The sequence below is a fragment of the Rousettus aegyptiacus genome, unplaced genomic scaffold (assembly GCF_014176215.1).
Source record: "Rousettus aegyptiacus isolate mRouAeg1 unplaced genomic scaffold, mRouAeg1.p scaffold_m13_p_5, whole genome shotgun sequence".
NCBI lineage: Eukaryota > Metazoa > Chordata > Mammalia > Chiroptera > Pteropodidae > Rousettus > Rousettus aegyptiacus.
The window spans coordinates 112,545,583-112,567,240 of record NW_023416308.1 but is presented as its reverse complement, the minus strand read 5'-3'; the positions used below and the strand labels follow the sequence as shown (position 1 = coordinate 112,567,240).

At 41.9% G+C, this 21,658-nt stretch overlaps 1 protein-coding gene and 1 pseudogene across 1 annotated transcript; both read left to right on the top strand.

Annotated features, from left to right (window-relative positions):
• Positions 1 to 8,641: 8,641 nt before the first annotated feature.
• LOC107518389 (olfactory receptor 9I1) lies at positions 8,642 to 9,568 on the top strand. The gene has a single exon (XM_016159972.1). It carries the CDS (start codon positions 8,642 to 8,644, stop codon positions 9,566 to 9,568), a length of 927 nt encoding a protein of 308 aa, XP_016015458.1.
• A 6,879-nt stretch (positions 9,569 to 16,447) lies between these two features.
• LOC107518379 lies at positions 16,448 to 17,255 on the top strand (annotated as a pseudogene).
• Positions 17,256 to 21,658: the final 4,403 nt, after the last annotated feature.

Below are 21,658 nucleotides of genomic sequence, written 5' to 3'. Positions count from 1 at the left end.
GGCCCTAAGCTTCTAATTAAGCTTCTCTGATTCCCAGAGGAGAGAAACCCTCAGAAAAGGGCCCCTCAAATTTATCTTTCTCAATCTGTCACCATTCAGCCTTTGTCCTGTCTGGCTGTCCCCACCATAATTTCATCTTATTTGAGGGATGAGGGGAGATACTGCCACATTCTCCCCTCTGAGGAGTTGTCATCAACCCAAGGTAGCCCTTCCTGACCAACCTCGTTGACGAGGCATTTAAGTGAGATAAGTGACCCTGTGAAGTCCCAGCAGCCCACTCATTCATCTACTCAACTAATATTAATCATCTGTGTATAAAGTACTTAGAGTCGTGCCTAGCATGCCATGTTAGCTTTATCTATGCTTAACCCATTGGCTCCTCACAACAGTCCTGTGAGACGGATACTGTTATGATTCTACTGTACCAGTGAGGAAATTGAGACTCAGGGAGGGAAACGCCACCCAGGCGGTAAGAGAAAGAGCTGAGACGGGACGAGAGGAGGCTGGCTCCAGACACCTTGACCACTGTCCTGTACTTCCTGGTGTCAGTCACCTGACTGCAAATACAACTTACTGAGGGCAGGAAATTTGGACCATGTCAAAAAAGTATAAAAGAAGACACTTAAACCACTGTAATCACAACACACCAAATAAACACTGTTAACGGTCAGAGGAAAGGGCATTAGAACAGAGTAATTTAGTACCTGAGCTCTGGCAGTAGACGGCTTGGGTTCAAATCCTCCCTCTACCTTGCGAATTTAAAGAGGAGTCGCATCACTTCTCTACACCCATGTCCTGGAAGGAATGTGGAAGTTAAAGATGGTATATGTAAAACACTCAGAACAGGGTCTGGTACTATGAAATAGCCTTCCAGAATTATTTGCAGAGATATTTATACATATTACTAATTGGGAGCAAAGTTCATAGACTATTTTTATACTGTTCTTTTGGAGTGAGTGAACAAGAAAAAGACTAACTGTTTTGAAGGAACTCAAGTGGGAGGGACCTAGAGTCCACTGCATCACTCCAGAAAGTGGTGAGACTCTCGTTGGGCAGCTCATGATGTCAGGGCCATAGAACACTGTATCCTAAAAGTCTAGGCAACCACAGGAAAAGAACTAGCCCCCAAACTTGCCACGAAGTCAGCAAGATTGCCCTCTTCTGATGTACCATACGCACTTGAACAATCTCAAGGATATTTTGTGATAACCTGGAGGCCAAAGAAATCTCCAAATTTTCTGGAATGTGAAATCCTCAAAACCCTAGAGTAGAAGAGAGACCTTCTCTCTACATAGATGACTGAGATTTAATATCCTTCTAATCTTGATAGAAAGGAAATTAAAACAGATTCGTGTAACTAGAAAACATTAACAAAGGTAAGTGGCATTGCTCATTTCTATACTACACAGGACACACGTACTTACATCTCTAAACTTATATCATCCATGAGGCTTCTCTTCCATTCATTCAGTCCCTTCGTTAGGGCTTTAGTTTTCCTCTTCATTGTTTTATTGATTACTGCTCATGTAGAGGAAGGCTATTGATGATTATTTACGTGGGTCCCTTCACCTGGAAGCCTGTCTGTACTCTAATAGTTGTCAGTTCTTTATAATGAACTTTCAATATAAATAAAATTTTCTGTGTATTTAAAAAAAAAAAAAAGATACGTACTATTTCTTATCCTCACATGTGATGGAGGAGATTTCCATCCCAAACACCATTACCCACTTAGCATTATATGGTGAGCATTTTCCACCCTAGTGGTCATATGAGGTCACATTTGCATTCATACTCCACCCCATCTCATTTACTTCTGGGAGGAAAAATCCAACAGGACATGCCTTCCACCTATGTCAGAAATGCCTTTTTATTATTTTATTTGCCTTTTATATTTTTAGTATGCTAATTTCGACACATAGAATTTCAAACATTTTATTGATGCATAAACATTGATGAATATGTATGCCTCTTACAGTTTTTTCTGTGTTTTTGATTTTAAAAAAAAATACAGTTCACGCTGAAAACTGACCAAGATGTACCTATGTTTTCTTTATAACCTTTGCTATATCTGAAGTTTGTTTTGATGTAAGCTGTGAGATACAGATCAAATTTCTCTTCCCACATAGTTAACCAATTGTTCCACATCAGCGATTCGATGAATATTACTTTCTCAAATGATGTAAAATACCACCTTTATTATATACTAACTTCTCATGTGTACTTGGATATGTCTGAAAAACACTATTTTAATTATTAAAGCTCTATGGTAAGCTTTTATATCAGGCAGGTTAATTGCTCTCTCTCCTACTGTTCTTATTTTTCCAGATTTTCTTGGCTGCTTTCCCCCACGTATCCTTCTAATTATAGTGTAAATATTAAAACATTTTCTTCGTAATACTATATAATTTTTCTAACAAATTCCCATATAAAAATTATGAAGTGACATCCTTTTAATAACATCCAACGATACTCATTTTAACAGTTTTATAGGTATTCTCCCAGATATTTCAATGCCTGCTTAAACATGTAAAACAATGAATACCTCAGAATTCATATCAGGTACTTTTCAGTTAAAATTATTAGAAAACTCAATAAAATTGGCTTAAATAAAAAATGAAACATATCAACTCATATAATTGAAAACACTTGATCTGAACACCCTCAGATCTGGTTTGCTCCAGGAATACAAATGATGTCATCAGGCCACAGCCTTTCTTTTTTTTTTTTTAATTGAGAAACTATTGACGTTGAGATATAAATAACACTGTATAAGTTTAAGATGTACAACATGTGAACTTGATACATTTGCATATTGCAATGTAATTACCACCACAGCCTTAGCTAACACATCCATCACCTCGCATAGTTATCATTTCCTTTGTGCTTCGAAAACATTTAAGATCTAGTGTAGAGTATGTGCATGCATGCGTGCGTGCGTGCGTGCGTGCGTGTGTGTGTGTGCATGCACAGGTAGCATTTTCTTTATCCAGTCATCCATTGATGAACACTTAGGTTTTTTTCCATGTCTTGGTTATTGTAAATAATGCTGCAATGAACATGGGAGTGCAGATATCTCTTTGCTATCCTGATTTCATTCCCTTTGGGTTTATATACTTAGATATGAGATTGCTAGATTATAAGATTGTTCTCCTTTCTCAGGATAGCTTTGGCTCTTTGGGGTACTTTGAGGTTTCATACAAGTTTTAGGATTGTTTATTCTATCTCTGTGGGGGTGAAAAAATGCTATTAGAATTTTAATAGGATTGCTCTGAAGCCAGTCTTTCTTGATCCATTTCTTAACTCCCCTCTGGGCTGTCTCTATTCCATACAGAAGTGGCAGGAGCCTCAGGTATATATAGCCTCAGAGAGAAATATCTATCAAGAAGAAAGAGCATCCTTAAGTATCTCAGTTACCAGATCGGTACAGCCACCTGCCGCTGTTATGAGTGTTGGCTGCTAACGGCTCACAGCTACAGCCTTCTCTGGAATATTGCCTGCAGCCAAGGGATCCACTTTTCCCAGAAATGTCTAGGGGGTTCCACCTTCACCTCTTGGGGTCAACCCACAGTCAATGGATGATTAATATGGGCTACAAAGGGGCAAATCCCTTGCCTAGAGGCGAAACTGAGTGTGTGGTATAATTCATACTCCGGAATTCCCCTAAGGATCAGACCAAAGCTAGACTCCAATGAAAACTACATTTTTGCTTATCTATTTTCTATTTCCCTCACCCCTTACAGGTTTCTTCCTGAGTACTCCTTCAGTGAAGCACTTGCCTCAATATCTCCATCTCTGATCTTTTTTTTTTTTAAGGAACCCAACCTAAGACACATCTCTTCCCAGAAGTTCAAACAAAAGTTCTAGTTAAAATGCTTAATATTAATAATGACGGCAATAATAATTGTGTACTACAACAAAGCACTCCAGACCACCCCACCCCAACCCTCCAATCCTTCGCAAAGGGAAGAAGGTAATGAATGCTCTACATCCTCAGGGAATGGAATATTATCATTACTGGCATATTCTCTCTCCTTCTTCTCTACCTTGTCCCAATTGCCACCCTTCCCTGTACACCACTCCAGGGAACATTTGCAACATCGTACACATACTCTTAGTACACAGGTATTTCAATAGGTATTTAATTATAGGAAATGATAATAAATACTGTCAAAAATGCATTGGGAGATTGAATTCTCCGTGCTGCCAAAAGTCCTGTTCTGTGGCTGCCTCCCTTCTTTGTAATATATTCTTGCATTATCTGGCATCTGTAGTTGCAAAAAAATCACCTTGGCCAGGCTGAATGCTTGCTAATTATCAAAGGGTTTTAGCCCAGTCATGTTACTTTGGAGTGAAAGTAACCCTTGGGCCTCTCAGAGACCCCTCTCACTGAAAGAGTTCTGACCCTGTACTGATGAGTGAATAAACACATGCAGGGCCGAGGGGTGATTCCGCTGAAGCAGAACACGAGTTATTAAGAGGAAGTAAGACAGGTTCTCCAGAAACCCACAATTTAGCTGAGATGAGACTAACCACCAAACAACAGCCAGGGGCAACGAAAGGCAAGTGGAATTAAGGGCCAAAGTGCGCAGTTACAGCAAAGAGAGTGTGGGTTTCAGAGACTAGGGAAGAGATGAGAGCTAAAATAGTCAAAGAAAGCTTCCCACAGAAGCTCTGGAAATAGATCTCTAAGAAAGATTAACTAACAAGCTACTCAGGATATAGATTCAAATGAATAATGTTTCGACCATCCTAGCCTCATTTTCTCCAGAACCGATAATCATCCTTCCTTATGGATTTCCGAGCAGACAGCACAACTAGGTTTCGACCCCTCTGAGGAGACGCGACGTCAGGTATGAGGCTGAATGCAGTATAAAGGAAAACATCCCACGAGTCCTCAGATCTGAGTTCCAGTCCTGGCACTCCCTAACTGGGACAGCAGGACATTAAGGGTCACTGGCAAAAAAAAAAAAAAAAAAAGGAACCAAGTTCATTCCCTACAGAAACTGTAAATGAGCTTTGAGACCAATGAGACTCAGGAGTTGCCATGAACTCCCACGGGATTTGTTTTTAATCCTCTCTGTCGTGCGGAGAGGATAAAACCATGAGCCCCTCTTGACGTGTGTTCTCTAGGACAAGGCTGGCTCTTCCCGGAGGCCCTGGGGGCTGTCTCAGGTGCTGATTCATGATTCGGGAACATTTGTGCTCCCTGCATTCTTCCCACAAGACCGTCCCCAAAAGCACTTTAAATATCCTGCTGCTTTTCTTGGTAAGAAGGAAACTGAAATCTGTCAGCTACGTTTATCTACTTGAGCAGTCTTAGCTGCCTCCTACAACATGTTTAAATAACTTTACATCAGTCTGATTCCAAAGCTCAGATAAATCCAACTGGATTATTTCACCAGGTATTCAAGATGCAATTGTGATCTTGAGATGATACTGGCTCTGAAGTAAGATCCACACGAACTAGGGAAGGCAAAACTGGCAGAGAATCTGGCCATTGTCAGCAGAACTTGTCATCCAATGGGACTGTGTCCAAATTGGAATTTCAGCTCTTGTATGAAATATTCAAGTGAGACTGGGTCACTCTTTTTTTTAACCTATGGATGTAATCTCTTTGGGCTTACATGTCACTAGGTAAATTTTAGAAAATATAAACAGTTTTGTGGGGGGCAGGGTGGGGTTTTAGACTACATCGCTTAGACAAGAGGCTTCCCTGTAAATTACGGTACTTTCTGTAATTATGCTGGAGTGGGGATTGATTTTGTGTATTATAGCTTTTGCTTTAGATTAAGACAGACTTGAGTTAGAATCTGGGCTTTTTCGCTAACACACACCTCAGGCAAAATGCTTACTGTTTCTAAGCTTCAGTTTCTTCAACTGTAAAATAAAGATAAATATTCCACTCTCACAATGTTATTGTCAGGTTGAAATGAAATAAAGCCTTAGCAGTGCTTAGCAGGCTACCTGACTCAGGGCGAGAGCTCAGTAAATGTTGACAACAATATTTCTCAGACACTAATCTCAATAAGGTGAGGAGAGTTAAACGTGTTAAGCTCCTTCATTCTCCCCAGTGGACTCTATCTTTAAAAGCAAGAGAAAGAATAGTTTAAGAGCAGGTTCCACGTTAAAGTAAGCACAATGTTTAGGGGCCTTCCCTACTCTGAGGAGTTCCTCTTTTTCCTAACTCCCTCCAGAGATCTCATATTTTTTTTCTACATTACTCAGTATAATCAAAACATTTTATAAGTGAGGATGTCAAGCCATGCATACTTAGGCCTTTTCTGAAACGTTTACTGGCCATAGACTTCTGTTTTCTCTCTTATAAACTGTCTCAGTTCAGGGAATCTGTTGCTGCCCTCTACTCTGGACCCGTGCAAGCTGCTGGCTCCCAAACTCCTTCTCAAACAAGATCATACAAAACTGGGTGTCACCAGCCTGATCCTGAAATTTTTCCTTCTGGGAGCTATTCTGGAAATTGTCTTTCTGAAAAATAAGCACATTCTACCACATTAGGTAAAAATCTATTCTAAGTTATCAAAAATCATTATTACATTATTATCAAGAAAATAAAGACTCTAATTTGGTTAAGCAATTTTCCCAAGAACATACCAAAGGAGGAATATGGCCCAAATAAGTCTATCTAAACCCGAAAAGAAGAAAGGAGAAAAGACATGAACCATCAAAAAAAAACCTCCAAAATTAAAAGTAATCCTCTTCCCCCTCAGAAGTCGAGTATATACCTAATAATCTTGATGGTGCTATGATTTTAAAAGCAGAGACTCAGGTCTATAGAATGGGTAATTCTCTTCCTCTAAGAAGACAGTATATTGTGGCAGAAAGAGCACAGAATTTGGAGTTAGAAAATCTCAGATTCAAGTGTCGATTCTGTTTGTTCCTAGACATGCGGCCAGGTGGTCAACTTCGCTAACCTCTCTGAGCCTTGCTTCAGTCATCCATGCAACAATCACGCCTATGCATGACCTGTGGAGCTGCTGGAAGGATTACAGTTAATATGTGAGGCAGGCCTGGCACACATGTGGGACAAACCCAGTGTGGCTGCCCCTGTAGGCCAACGATCTGCCACCTCATCTCTGGTGATGTGCCTTCAACAGCCTTGCCCCTAAGGCAGAGGGAACCCTAGGGCCTCGCCACCAGATAAACAGAAAAGAGACTGTGACAATTTCAGAATTAGATGTTGAGAAAGGTGTTGAAATCAGCCGCGTTTTCTCATGATTTAAAAGCGGGAAGGATCTGATGATCTAAAGAACTGCAGCGATATTTCTTTGATTCCATAAATCATCAAGATGCAGTAAAATATAGGGAGGCTGTGAAAGGAATTCATATTAAAGAGCACGGAATTTACCATCAAATCATTAGCATTCAGAACTCGGATCTTCTCCTTATTAAATCGGGTGACCTGAGACAAATACATCTCCCAGAAATTCAAATTTTTCATTGGTAAAATAATAATATTAGGTTAATCATAGTTGCTTGAAGGTCATCCAGACAATGCTACTGGACCGAGATAAAGGGACTAGCCCAAGGAGGCTGTGTTTTATATGATATACCAGTGTCTCCCCCTAACTAGTGACCTCCGATTAGAGCGGGAGGAAACCCCCAACCTAGGACAAAGTGGTAAAGATTAAAGCGAAGAGACTTTCCATTATCTTTTTATTAATATTATGATATATAACTGGTGATAATATTGTATATATTTAAGGGATACGGCATGTTGTTTTGATATGTTTATATATTAAAATATGATTACCACCATAACATAAGCTAACATCTCTATCACGTGCCATAATTACACTTGATCTTAGCCAAAAGGCCGAGAAGCTATATCATGTCCCATAATTATCATGGCTTCTTATGGTGAGAATGATTAAGAACTACTCTCTTAGCAACTTTGAAGTTTATAACATAGTATTGTTGATTATAATCACTATATAATCTCCAGAACTTATATCTACCAGTTATAATTTTGTTCTCTTAACAACATATTTTAATATAACATGACTAAGCGAATTTTGACTTCATAATGAATAACTATGTAACTAGAGAAATATAACAACAGGTAATATGAAGGAATAGTCAACATAAAGAGCAGGTTCAGCATCTTGCAACTTCTGAAAGATTTTCATGGCAAGGGATTAAATTGTGAGTGTCTGGAAGGGATAAAATTATACCAAATATGTAGAAGATAGAGGGAGAACAAATCTAGGTTCAAAAAGAGAATTAACAGGCAGAGCTGTCCACGATGGAGGCTCACACAGCAACCAGATGACCATGTGGAGAGTACACAGTAGAGGAGACTCTAACATCCAGTGGAGATTAGAACAGACGCTGGATAGATTTTTTCAAAATATGAAAGTCTATGTGTCTCTTATCTTCACAGACATCTCCAAACACAAACCGGAATTCATCCGAATCAGAAACACCAGCTCACAACTCAGCTCCAAAAAATACAAGAGAAGAACATCGATGCCCGAGGAAAATCAACCAGGTACAGGATTTCTCCAAAACAAGCTCTATGAATTGGCCCAGAAATATAAACCTAACTCTGTCAGAGAGAGAAAGCTGTTGTTCAGTTCTAGGATTTATTTTTATTTCATTCTCATCAAAAGTCCGCTTTGAATCCATGGTCAAGAATAATCTCACCACGGTGACTGAGTTCATTCTCATGGGCTTTAGTGACTACCCCCAACTGGAGATTCTTCTCTTTCTGGTGTTTCTGAGTTTCTATCTAGTCACCCTTCTGGGGAATGTAGGGATGATCATTCTGATCCAACTGGATGTCCAACTCCACACCCCCATGTACTTCTTCCTGAGCCACCTTTCCCTTCTAGATGCCTGCTACACCTCAGTCATCACCCCGCAGATCCTGGCCACACTGATCACAGGCAAGACGGTCATCTCCTATGGCCAGTGTGCAGCCCAGTTCTTCTTCTTCACCATTTGTGCAGCCACAGAGTGTTTCCTGCTGGCAGTGATGGCCTATGACCGCTATGTTGCTATTAGCAACCCGCTGCTCTACACGATGGCCATGAATCCCAGAATCTGCTGGAGTTTAGTGGTGGGAGCCTATGTCTGTGGGATGTCAGGGGCCATCCTGCGTACCACATGCACCTTCACCCTCTCCTTTTGTGACAACAATCAAATCAACTTCTTCTTCTGTGACCTCCCGCCCCTGCTAAAGCTTTCCTGCAGTGATACAACAAGCACTGAGATTGTCATTGTCTTCTTCGGCAACTTCGTGATTTTGGCCAATGCCTTGGTCATCTTGACTTCCTACCTGCTCATCATCAAGGCCCTTTTGAGGGTGAAGTCTTCAGGTGTCAGGGCCAAGACTTTCTTCACATGTGCCTCTCACCTCACTGCTGTGGCCCTTTTCTTTGGAACCCTCATCTTCATGTATCTGCGGAGTGGCTCAGGCAAATCCCTAGAGGAAGACAAGGTGGTGTCTGTCTTCTACACTGTGGTCATACCCATGCTGAACCCTCTGATCTACAGCCTGAGAAACAAGGATGTAAAAGCAGCCTTCAAAAAGGTCATTTGTAGATTCTAGGTGTCCCGGAGAATGTAGACCTAAGTGAGAGGACCCTCTTTTTTTTTGGTCCATTTTCTTCCCATGTCAATATATCCCAATAGGCATACACCAACACTCTGTGCAACTTGTACCCATGAACAGAGAGAAGGTAGAAAGGTGCCACGAGGCACACAAGAAAAACTGCAAAGGTAGTGACATTGGTTTCCAGCAATCCTATGGTACTTTCTTCTTCTCCTCATCTCCCACCCATTCCTAGCCCATTCCTAGCACTCAGAAGTCTCATGCTGTACTCTGACTCATAACTTACAGAATCTCAGGGGCCCAAGGTGTCTTCGGTTTAGCTCATTCCCTCCCACCACTCTTTGTATCCATGTTGTGTTTCCTAATTTTTCTCTCGATAATGCATTTTATTCTGTATCTAAGTTTACACCCGGGGATCCCTGTAAATGATACTAAGTAGTCTTTCTTCTTTTAATAAGTGAGTGACTGGCCAGCTCAGTAAAGGGAGTATCGCACTAGACAAAACGGAGTCTCTAAATGGCCAAGGGAAAGGGAGTTGCTTGGGAAACAGGCCTTCCTCATCATCGGTCCAGGGACTCGAGTCAGCCCCGTGGAGTGTCTTCCTTTTCACTCGGGCCAGAACAATAGAATTTGCAAATTCCAAGTTTATGAATTGCCTTCCCACCTGATCCCTCACTGGTTGTATTGTTCCCACTTTAATGCTCTTCTGAGATCTTCAAGATTAACGAAGCCCTTGAGGATATTTCCTCGAGGGCCAACTCCCCAGTCTCCAAAAGATAAGGTGCACTGTTTCTCCTCCTCACTCCCACTGCCTACCTCATGGAAGTCCTCCTCCATTTCTAGGAACAGCAAAAATAAGAATAAGAAGAAAATTGGACCACGTATCATCTTCTCTGGCAATGAACTTGGTGAGGCAAGAAGTAACTATAACCCCTTGATCAGACCCTTCAGGGGAGACTGATTTTTCTTCGTGACTGAACTCACTCCCACGTCAGAGTCTGGACCAGATGAGTGCTCAATAAGTGCTCTTGACCCCATTTTTATGGCACATGCATGGTGTCATTTGAACCTCATGGAAACTCTATAAGGCGAATAGGAAAGACTCCGTTAAATATAAGATTCCCATTGTGCTATTAAGAAAACACTTTTTTATAGTCCTTCGGGACTTTTCTCAGAGTCCCTTTGTTCCAAGTATACAGCAGTAGACAAGTCATGGCTTTTGGAGCCAGGCTTGTGTCTGAATCTTGATTCTACCACTAATTCACTGTGAAACTTAGAGTAAATGGTTTCATTTCTCAGATCCAAAAGTTCCTCAGAGCTAAAATAAGTGTAACAACTCCTAATTCAAGAGCATATTGTCAAAATTAAACAAGGATGCATACGAAATCTCTTAGTCCAAATCACTTGCTCAGTGTATATTGTCCTTTTCCTTTCCCTTCCCCTCACTTTCTGACACCAACCCTGGGCATTGCCACAGTGCCATGGCCATTGACAAAAATGACATAGATCACAAACAAATGACAGTGAATGGACCATGACAGCAAAGAAGATGAATAACTCAATCTTTTTCCCCCAGGAAATAAAACAAACTTAGGTGTTTGAGTGAGAAGGGAGCAGCATTTGTCTATAGTTCACATGGTCAAGGATAACCAAAGGATTTGTTTTTATTGAACACATTGTATGCCCAATGAATCCCCTTACCCAACCTTGATACTATAAGATATTGATCCTCCACGACCCTCCATGCTCAATCACTTTATTAAAGTGTCCCACCACCCTGCCTGCAGTGAATTGATTTAGAAGTAAGAATCTGACCCATATATGGTTTAAATTTTTTTCCCCGAGCATTATGAAGTTGGGCATTTAAAAGAGATTCAGAGTAGGAGAGCAGATTGGCCAACGTAGAGAAGTCAAGAAGAAGGCAAGTATGAAGCAGTTATGCAAAGAGAATCTACAACAAAAGACCAAGAAAGAGTCCTTCCAGGTTCCCTTTCCTACTTCCCATTGTACTGAGGGGCGGCCACTGTGATTTTCTTGCTTCCTTAAGACACATTGGGATCCTTTAATAAGTACCTCTTTCTGGGCTAATTACGCTGGCTCATCAGGTTCAGATGACTCCACACTTACAGAGCTCTAATGGAGAAGAGTTCAGCATATCACAGTGGATCTGCTCTTGTTGACTCTGATCACATCTACACCCCTGACTAAAGAAGAGACTGGCTCTCAGTCTCCTCTATATTTCCATCGTATTCCCATTACAAAAGAAACGTCTTCACCCATAATCCTTTGCTTAGGTAAAGGACTGTTCTAGCATTTGACCTTGCCCTTCAGGTAATCAGACTAGAATAAGTCCCTGACCCACTGTTCATCGACGCGTGAACAGAACAGAGCCACGACATGTCCTAGAGCTAGTCAATGATTATTAAGCAGAACCAATGAAACGATCTCTCTCTTGAGGGTTTAAACTGAAAAATATGGGAAAGGACTAAGCCAGCTGAGAAAGGAGACTCACAAATAATAATCAGATATGGAGAAAATGGCTGAGTCATTTTAATGGGCAAAGACCAGAGAGAAAATGAACAACTGTAAGATGCTGTGGAAGCAGCAATACAACCCAGCCCCTAGTGCTGCATCAGATCTCTCCAGGTCTTGAATTACGTTCCAGGCTGAATTCTAGGGCTCTCCATAGGTCCCCAAGAAATCCCTGTCTCCCTTTTGGAGCATAACAGTCTTAACTATAGACCCACATTTTGCTAGAAAATCTGACTGGGACTCTGTTACAATCTAAAGGACCTACAAGCTGTTACCCTAGCTCCTTAGTAACAAAATAATAATAATAGCTAAGACTTAGAGAGCACCTATTATATGTCAGACACTATTCTAAGTACTTTTATATATATTTAACCCTATGATGCCTTAGCAGTTATTATCTTCACTTAGAGATGAAGAAACGAAGACCTAAAAAAGTTAATATAGGTTGCCCAGTTTGAGCACAGGGAACCTGGATCCAGAAATTCTTCTTTTACCATATAACCCCTTTGAACGCCATTTTACGGGCAGTCGTTTCTTTTCTGGCACAGAATCACTTAAGGGAAAATCACCTTTCTCATTAGGCTTTTTCTCCAAGAACCACAACAGATGGGTTTCCTGTTTAGGAGCTTGAGAGTCATGTGAAGAGACATTCGAAGGTCAGTGAAGAGATCAGAGGTGACGAGAATCTATTTGCAGGTTCTCGGCTAAGCGGCCGAATGGAAGCTGAAAAAGATTGCACGTAATGCTCATTCGATAAAGATTTATCCAGAACTTTCCCTGAGTTAGGCTGAAGAGACTCTATGCTCTGTGACTGCTAAAAGGGGACCAGGGCATCTGTGTCAGCGTCAGCCATAAATTTTGTCCCAGACAAGACAATTCCGTTGACGATTGAGAGAATGAGAGCAATACTGATTCTCAGATCCACCAACCAAGTGTATTTTAACACGCCGAGTAAAAGTTACTTCTCTGGGCTTCAGTTTTCTCTTCTGCCAAATGAAGAGAACATAGCAGCCCAGGTGTGTTCAAATCTCTTTTTAACAATAGAACCCCATTTCCCGACAAAATGAAATGAAGCACCTGGTGGTCTACAAGAGTTAAAGGAATCGCTGCTTTGTTTGAGGCTGAGGCTGAGTTGGCAGCTCCCCACCTGCCCGGCTCCCCCTCCCCTTCCTGCCGCTGTGCCCCCTTGAGGCATCTCGATGAAGGCCAAGGCCTCTGAGAGGCAGAGCTAGAAAATGACAGAACCACATCACCAAGGTCTTTCCAACTCCAGGGTTCCATGTGTCTGTAAAGTATGGGGTCTCTGGTGAGGGTTGTGGGTGATTTGAACATGTGTGGAGAGGAGCAGGTGAGCCACCTAAGTGTCTCAGACCTCACTAGGCCTATCCTGAGGGCTATGTACACAGCGACCCTTAGAACTTGAAAGAAAGAGAAAACAGTCCCCCGGATACTGACACAATGCCACATTCAAATGTCAGGCATCAGACTAATGTGGACACAGAAACTAACAGACAACAGCTGATAGCTCAGAGTTTCAAGGAATGTTCTTCTTGTGAAGTTTTCCCACTGAAACGATAAAGGCAAATTGTAGCTACTGCTGGCCAGGAGAGAGCTGCCATATGAATGTATCTCTCTTGGTAGAAAAGGTCAACTAGGGCATAATGGTGTCTTACCCCCACTGTGTGAGCTAAATGATGTGTCAGGGGAAGTGTCCAAGGGATGAACTAAAAGGTTATGACCTTTCTGAGGAAAAGGCATTGTGACTGGCCAATCATGACAGCACAAAGCCTACTAAGCTGTGAGATATTGCTACAAGTCTATAAGGCATATGATTATTTAGAAATCTGAATTCGCTAGTGATTTCATTCAAATATTGAAACATTGGAAGTAATCTTTTCAGAGCCTCAAAGCAACTTATATTTACAGTCTTATAACTCAGATATATAGTAGCAAGATAAGAGACATTGGAGAAAATCTAGTAATGCATGTCATAAAGCATGGATTTCATGTCTAAAGTTTCATCTCTGTGGAAAGAAAAGGGGGAAAAAAGACTGTGACTAATTCAGAACGGAGAATCCTGCCTCAAAAGAAAAAAGTTATTGGGTCATAGAAGAGAATAATAGATTTGAGTACAAATACAGGAAGTCTATACGAGAAAGTTCCATGCTGAGATATGAAAACCATAGAACAGGTCTCAAAGAGATGTCAACATGCCAGCCCCGTTCACAGGCCAGCCGCAGGCGTGAAAGCGAGGCTTTGTATCACACAGCTGCCCGCTTTGGACACGGCAGAGAGTTAATGTGTTGGCTGGTTACATACTTTCCACTTTTTAACTTTAGGACTGCTCCTTCCCTCCTCCTCCCCCCTCCCCAAAAAAAAGAAGCTGGATAAATTGAATTCTCTCTTTTTAAAGTATTAGAACTATGAGATACTAAAATAATTTTTTAGTTTTTCAATAGAACTAAAGGTGATGGACCACCGTGGGGTGAGAAGCCACAACTACGTATGAGTCAGAGCCGTGAGGAAGCAGCGAAGGGAAAAATGATGGTAAACTCATTTGACAAAGGGACAGGGGGGAAAGCATGTGGTTGGAGCACAGAAAAACCACAGTGACAGCAGTGTTCTGGAGGAAAGGTGTTTAAAGTCTCGCGCTTAAGATCCCCGTAAGTTCAGTAACATGGACTTCCATCCATCTTCAGTTTCCATAGATCCAGTTCAGAGAGACCGAATCAAAGGAGAGGGGAGAGATGGGAGAAACCTGGGAAGCCCATGACGAGCTACCCCAAATCCATGGATTTCGTACACATCTATGTCCATCGTTAGAAATTTGGAGGACCTGGCATTCTATATCTGAAACACCAGGACCTTGGTTCTGCCTTATAAGCTGTGGAATCCCCAGGACCAAAATTAGCAGACGAACCCAATGTTCTGCAGAAGATCTATAGCTGCCGAGAACCCCACAGCTCACAAACAGGTCTTTACCCCTGATTTCCACCAGCCTCCCAGTGAGCCTTATATCCCTGATGGAGAAGCCTCCATACCTACCCACCAGAGGCACCATCCCAGAGGACGGAGCCCAGAGCAATCGGCTGACAAGAGAACCCATTCCACCACCAGAAAGTGACAAATCATTATGATTTCCACGGAAAAATTGTTCTACCAAATACTATGAGCCCCTATTCTGCGAGCCAGCTCTAGACTACAGAAGCCAAATGTTAAAGTAGATAGTTAAGAAGGAATGGTGCGGGAAGGCGAAATGAGCATGGAATTTTGACACTATGGTTTAAATGCTGGCTTCTCCACTTGCAATTTAATCTTTAACAAGCTTCTTTAACTTTCTAAACTCCAGCTAACACCTTTCAAGAATGAAACTCATAATGGCTGTTCCAGGATCATTGAGAGGAACCGCGAAGTTCATGTAGAATTGTCCAACACAGGAGAAGGTCTCCCAAAATCCAACGGTTTCCACAGAATCACCTTCTCTCGAGGGCTCTCAAGAAAGAGATCCAAGACAAACAATGGCTTTGCTCATCAGAGAGCAAAAGTAGATTATGAAAGCGCTCGCAAGGAATTGTGGAAATAACTGGAAATGTTTAACTTGGAGAAGAGACAGGATCAAAGTGGGCATTGCCACCCTCCGTCTTGGGAGAGAGGATTCACGCCACGTAATATCGATGTGTGGAATATGTCAACGTGTAGAAGATACAGAAAGAGCAATGTGCCTTTCCCAACAGGGAGAATTTTCCAAAGGCAGAGTTGCCAGGAAGTCACCACGACATGAAGGAGACACAGGGCTCTGGAGGAACCACTTACGCCACAGCCTACGCGAGTGGTCCTGCCTGGAGTTATTCAGGCACAGCCTAAGAAGCCATGCGAGGCAGCCCTCGTGTACACCAGGCTGTCTCTAGACAGACTAGAGAGACTCCAGGTTGGTCTAGCGTTCTCTGGTCTTAAAGAAAACCCCAGGTGATAAGCAAGTGAGCTTGAAAAAAATACTGACTTAAGGTCTAAATTCACGGCATTAGAGAAAGGTAAAAGCTCTCCATGGTAACTGCTAATGGTGGATTCTTAAGATGACAAACATTTTCTTCTCTCTCTGAGCAGAGACTGTCTGAAACAGTCACTTAACATCTGACACTGAAGAAAGCAAAGGCCTTCAGTTCTGGAATCTCCGATTTCATTCTCTTCCTCAGATCACTTAGCTACATTGAGTCTATAGCCAGAAGAAATCTCCACTGGATGACATTAATTCTCGTGGATGTCACAGATCCCTTTGAACTGGTGGCTCCATTCTTCCTGATGTTTCTCAGTTTCTATCTGGCCACCCTTCTGGGGAATGTAGGGATGATTATTCTAATCCGAGTGGGCACCCGACTCCACACTCCAAATTACTACTTCCTGAGCCATATTGCCCTGCTAGATGCCTGCTGCATCTCATTCATCACCCCTTGGATCCTGGCCACGCTGACCGCAGCCAAAATGACCATCTCCTATGGCCGCTTTTCTTCACCATCTGTGCAGGTATGGGACGTTATCTGCTGACAGTGATGGCCAATGGCTGCTTTGTTGCCATTAGCGACCCATTGCACTTATAAAGTGGCTATGACTCCGTACACTTGCAGGGCCTTTTTGGCCAGGGCTTACGTCCGTGGGGTGTCAGGGGCCATCCCGCATACCACATGTCCCTTTACTCTGTGGCAACAATCGTATCAATTTCCCTGATATCCAACCCCTCTTGAAGCTTGCATACAGCAGCATAACACGAAGTAAGATTTTCATCTTGTTTTTTGCCAAATTCATGTTCCTGGCCGATGTCATGATTATCTTGGTCTCTTACATGCTCCTCATCAGAGCCATGCTGAGGATGCAGTCTGCTGGTGGGCAAGCCAAGACCTTCTCCACCTGTACCTCCTGCCTCCCCACAGTTGTCCTCTTCTCTGGGACACTTGCTTTCATGTGCTGCAGAAGTAACTCAAAGAAAACTATAGAGGAGGACAAGATCATGTCTGTCTTTTACACAGTGCTCATTCCTCTGCAGAATCCCTTGGCCTACAGTCTGAGGAACAAAGCTGTAAAAGCCACATTCAAAAAAGTCATTGGTAAAATCCAGTCCCCAAGGGATGCAGCTTTAGATGAAGGTCCTTCATCCTGACCCACCTTCTTGCCCTAAAGAATGGACGGTAGGTGTCTTTTGGTGGCACCTGGAGAGTGGGCAAGAACTACTAGTTCTGTAGGGAAACTGCAGATGTGGTGGAATTTCTTTGGTTGGCTCCCTCTACCTCTCTTTTCTGCCCCTCTTCCTCCTTATCCCACCCCCCAAATCTGCAGGGTTCTAGGGCTACTTGCTGACACCACACCATATCCAACCTCCTGTTCCACAACTCAGCTCAACCATACTTGAGCTTCCTGGTCCTTTGTTCTTTTGTCTCTGTGCTCAGTGATACTGAATTTTACTTCGTGGAAGATTATAACTGGGAATCATGCTAATGGAAGAATAAGGCTTTATTTTTTCTTTTATAATATGACCAACTTGCCAACTCATTATGAGAAAGATAATGAAGAAACCCGTGAACCCAGTGGAATTTCCAGTTGGTACAGATTAGAGTAGCAGGGGGAGGCGTCCTTACTGTTGGCTACGCTTCCACTGTGTCTTCCCAAATGGTTCCTAATATCTCCAGGACTCTGACATCTACCTTTCAAGTGGCAATTCTCTACATTCTGGACATCCAATTCCTTTGTGTCTCTGCCTCCTGAAACCATGAGACTTTATCTAGTATTATGATATAGGATGCAGACCAATAACCTTTCATCCCGTCTTTTGTAGTAATTGAATAACCAATAGATCATTAACAGTGGTCTCCTGAAATATAATGTCTAGTAAAGGCAAAGCTTTGAGAACTATGGGGCCTCTGTCACCCAGTGAATGGTAACTAAGGTATGAGGAATTCAAGACAGTGTGGTGGATGGCTGCTTCTAAAGGCACTAGATAGTTTCAAAACATTGAATTGCATGAGAATTCCAAAAATTTTGATCAAAACACAGAATAAAAATCAGGAACTTCAAATTATTATACTTTTAAAAATATCCTAACTCTTTCAGCATTAGGGCTGAGATCATGAAAAGCGAAACCCACCGTTTGAACTGTGGATGCCACACTGTACTACCAGTTGAATTGCTGTCCTTTGTCCAAAACTGAGTTTCTGAATGCACCTAAGCTTAACGTTGTGGCAATCATTGAGAAAGAAGGAGATGGAGAGGTACCGGAAAAAGACAAACAGTCCACTGGAATGGAAGCATAAGGGATGAATTGGGTGGCACAGACATATGAATCTAGGGAAGACTCATTTCTTCAGTCTAGGGTTCTGGTGAGAGAAATATTCAACCCTAGCAGCCAGTGGTGTGCTAGGCAGTTGTATTGTGGCCCATGCTATAGCACATGAAGCCAACAGGTTGTCCATCAGCAGGCTCTTAGGAATAAATGAAAAATGCTCAGAAGAGAGAAACTAAGAAGCCCTGCTGTAGAGCATACATAGAATGGCCTGAAAGCTTATGCTACAGTGGTTTGGTCAATTTTTCTATGGTACAAAGCCACAGCAATATATTTTATTGTTTGGTGTATCACTTTCATATTTTACAGTAAACATGTTCGGTAGCAATGCACTCAAAAAAAAAAAAACAGATGTGCATGTTGCTCAAGAAAGTTGATGATGAACGTACATTTTGTGCAAAATGTTTGCAGGCATTTATCATCCTTTATGGGAGTCAGAGTGATTTGATGTCCAGGACTCGAAAAGTAAAAGATACAAATCTGCTGAAGATACATCAACACTTGCTTTCAAACACTATGCCTGAGGATAATGGTTTAAAATAGCAGGTGTGTTTACATTTCACTCCGGGAAGCTGTGTCTTTCATGCCCATCAGAGATAATTTAGCTCAGCATTTCTTTCCTGCTTCTTATCCATGGGATGGTAAAATGATGAAAGCCTTTGAAATGCTACTTTTTTAATCAACGTAAGTGATCTACAATGTACTGAGCTCATTTCTTTAAAGGTTCTCAAAATGTTTATTGTATTTATTTAAGATCAGTCAGAAATCTTATGTCTTTAATCAAAGCATATAATAAATGGAGCACAAAAACCTTCTATTTTTAACAGCTTTAGCAAATTCCAAGTATTGAAAATCTTGCAAACTGGAAGGCGTTGAAATTTATCACATCCTTGAGAAGGGAAAAACTAAACAAAACGAGCAAAAACTGTACAACATGTAATTCTGACATTACATAATCGTGCCTTGGAACATATTGACTCGTGGCAAGAGTCATTTTGGTGGACTTTTAATCTCAACTGGATAAATCTCAGTTGGAACAGGAATGACATAATCAACAAAGTTGATCTTTTTTCAGCATTTAGGTTTAAATACAGGGGCTGAACTATTTATCCAGTTCAATGTGAAAAAAAAATTAGAATTAAGAATATCTTCCATTTAGTAAAATTTTCTTAACGCTTCTTCAACACCTTTGTGAAGAAAAAAGTGATATTCCCTCAAAAATATTATAATTTGTTACAATTATAAACATAATTCGAAGGGGAAAATCAGACACAAATGACTACATACTGTATAGGTTTAGATAAATAGAGGACAAAGGCAGGCGAAATAATCAATGCCATCAGTAATCGATGGGGGTGGTGCATAGAATGGAGCAGGCAGAGTGTCTGGGATGGGTGAGGTGTGGAATCTTCGCCTGGGGCTAATAACTCAGGTGTGTGAAGATTGGAAGATTCATGTATGATATTAATTTTCCTGAATGTTTGTTATACTTCGATGACATTTTTTAAAATGTTATGGATATTAAGGATGTCCTTCTACATGACCACAGTATTGTATCATTATCACACCTAAGAAAATAACCAATTACCCATTACGTCATTTAATAGCTAGTCTATATTCATGATTTCCTTATTTATCTGAGACTGGGTTTTGTTATTTTTATCAGTTTTAATGAGGATCCAATCTAAATTCAAGCATTGCATTTCTTACATTTTTTAAATATTCTTTAAATCTAGTACCGTCCTCCTTCCTTTTTATTTGTTACAAGACACTGACGGTTGTGTTATAAATATTCCTTATTCTAGATTTGTCTAATCGGTTGCTAAATGTGTGGCAGGCACAATTCTAAAATGACCTGCAATGACACACGCCCTTGTGTAACTCCAATCCCGACCCTCGGAATGAGGGGAATACAATGGGAAACCACTCCCATTATAAGGTTAGCAGATTTTAAAGATGTAAGTAAGGTCCCAAGTCAGTTGACTCTAGTTCATCAAAAAGGAAGTTATCCTGGGTGGACCAGACCTAATGGAGTAACATCAAAAGGGACTTGATGCCCCTTCCAACACCTCGAGTTCAGTCATGGGAGACCCTGAGGAGAAGAGGAAGATAACCCACCTCCTGACTCCTGTCTTGTGGAAATTATGAGATAATAAATCAGTGTCGTTTTAAGCTGCCAAATGTATGATAATGTGCTACTCGGCAAGAGAAAAGTAGTACATGTCACTCACCCCTGTATTTCTTATAAACTAAAAGTTAGTTGTAAAGCAGCAACCAAAATACTTGTCTGTAAAGAACCAGATAGTAAATATTTTAGACCTTGCGGGCTCACCAGTCTCTGTGGCAACTACAGAAGGTAGCTATAGGCATACGTAAACAAATGAGTGTGACTGCGTTGCAATAAAACTTTATTTTAAAAAACAATTGGCAGGCCAAATTTGTGTCCACAGATCCTAACCTCCCAGCCCTGCACTTTTTCTACTCCCTGGCGCCCCCTTCAGGCTGACCAGTGCACAGTCCCTGCCCCGGCTCTGAATCCTCCCAGCACAGCTGTGTCTGCAGCACCCCTGAGAGCTGCTGGTGTCGCAATGTGCTGTTGTTGCTCCGTTTCCAATCCTGGCACAACTGTCCTTTATTTTTCATAGCATTTAAAATTCGCGAGTCTCTTTCAAATGCCTAATTATCACATTTAAGCTCCAAAACGGCCAAGTGAGCAAGGAAGGCACAATCACTCCCATCTACCAAGAGGCGAAAGTGAGACCCACAGAGACTGTATGTCACACAACCAGCAGAGAGTCAGGATTTGAATCCTGTCACTTGAGAGCTCGCACTAAGGGGCCCTTCTTCGTGAGGTGGGCTCATTCCCAGGGGCCAGGGGAGAAATGTTTTATAACAAAGAGGAATTCTCGGCTTCGGCCACCAACCAGAATTGGGGCACGGTGGCCCTGGGCCTCCTGGGCTTTCTTGGAGCTCATGGCAGAGTGTGTGCCCTGCTCTGTGAGGCAACTTGAGTGGGAAAGGACATGGTTCCAGGTCCTGCTACCCAACCCCCAAAAGAAAATAGTTCAACACACACTGGCAGCCCAATTGCATCAGCGGCTTCCTCCAGCAAGTCAGCAGGTGGCTGTCGCAGGTGATGCCCTGCCTCATTTCTGCTGGACCGTGCTGTCACTCCGTGAGGGCGTGGGGCCGAGTCAAGGAGCTTTGGGTTCTAGGCCTGAATCTTC

Bases quoted from the DNA above. Each gene is read 5' to 3' on its own strand.
- LOC107518389 (XM_016159972.1), top strand. From the start codon at position 8,642: ATGGTCAAGAATAATCTCACCACGGTGACTGAGTTCATTCTCATGGGC.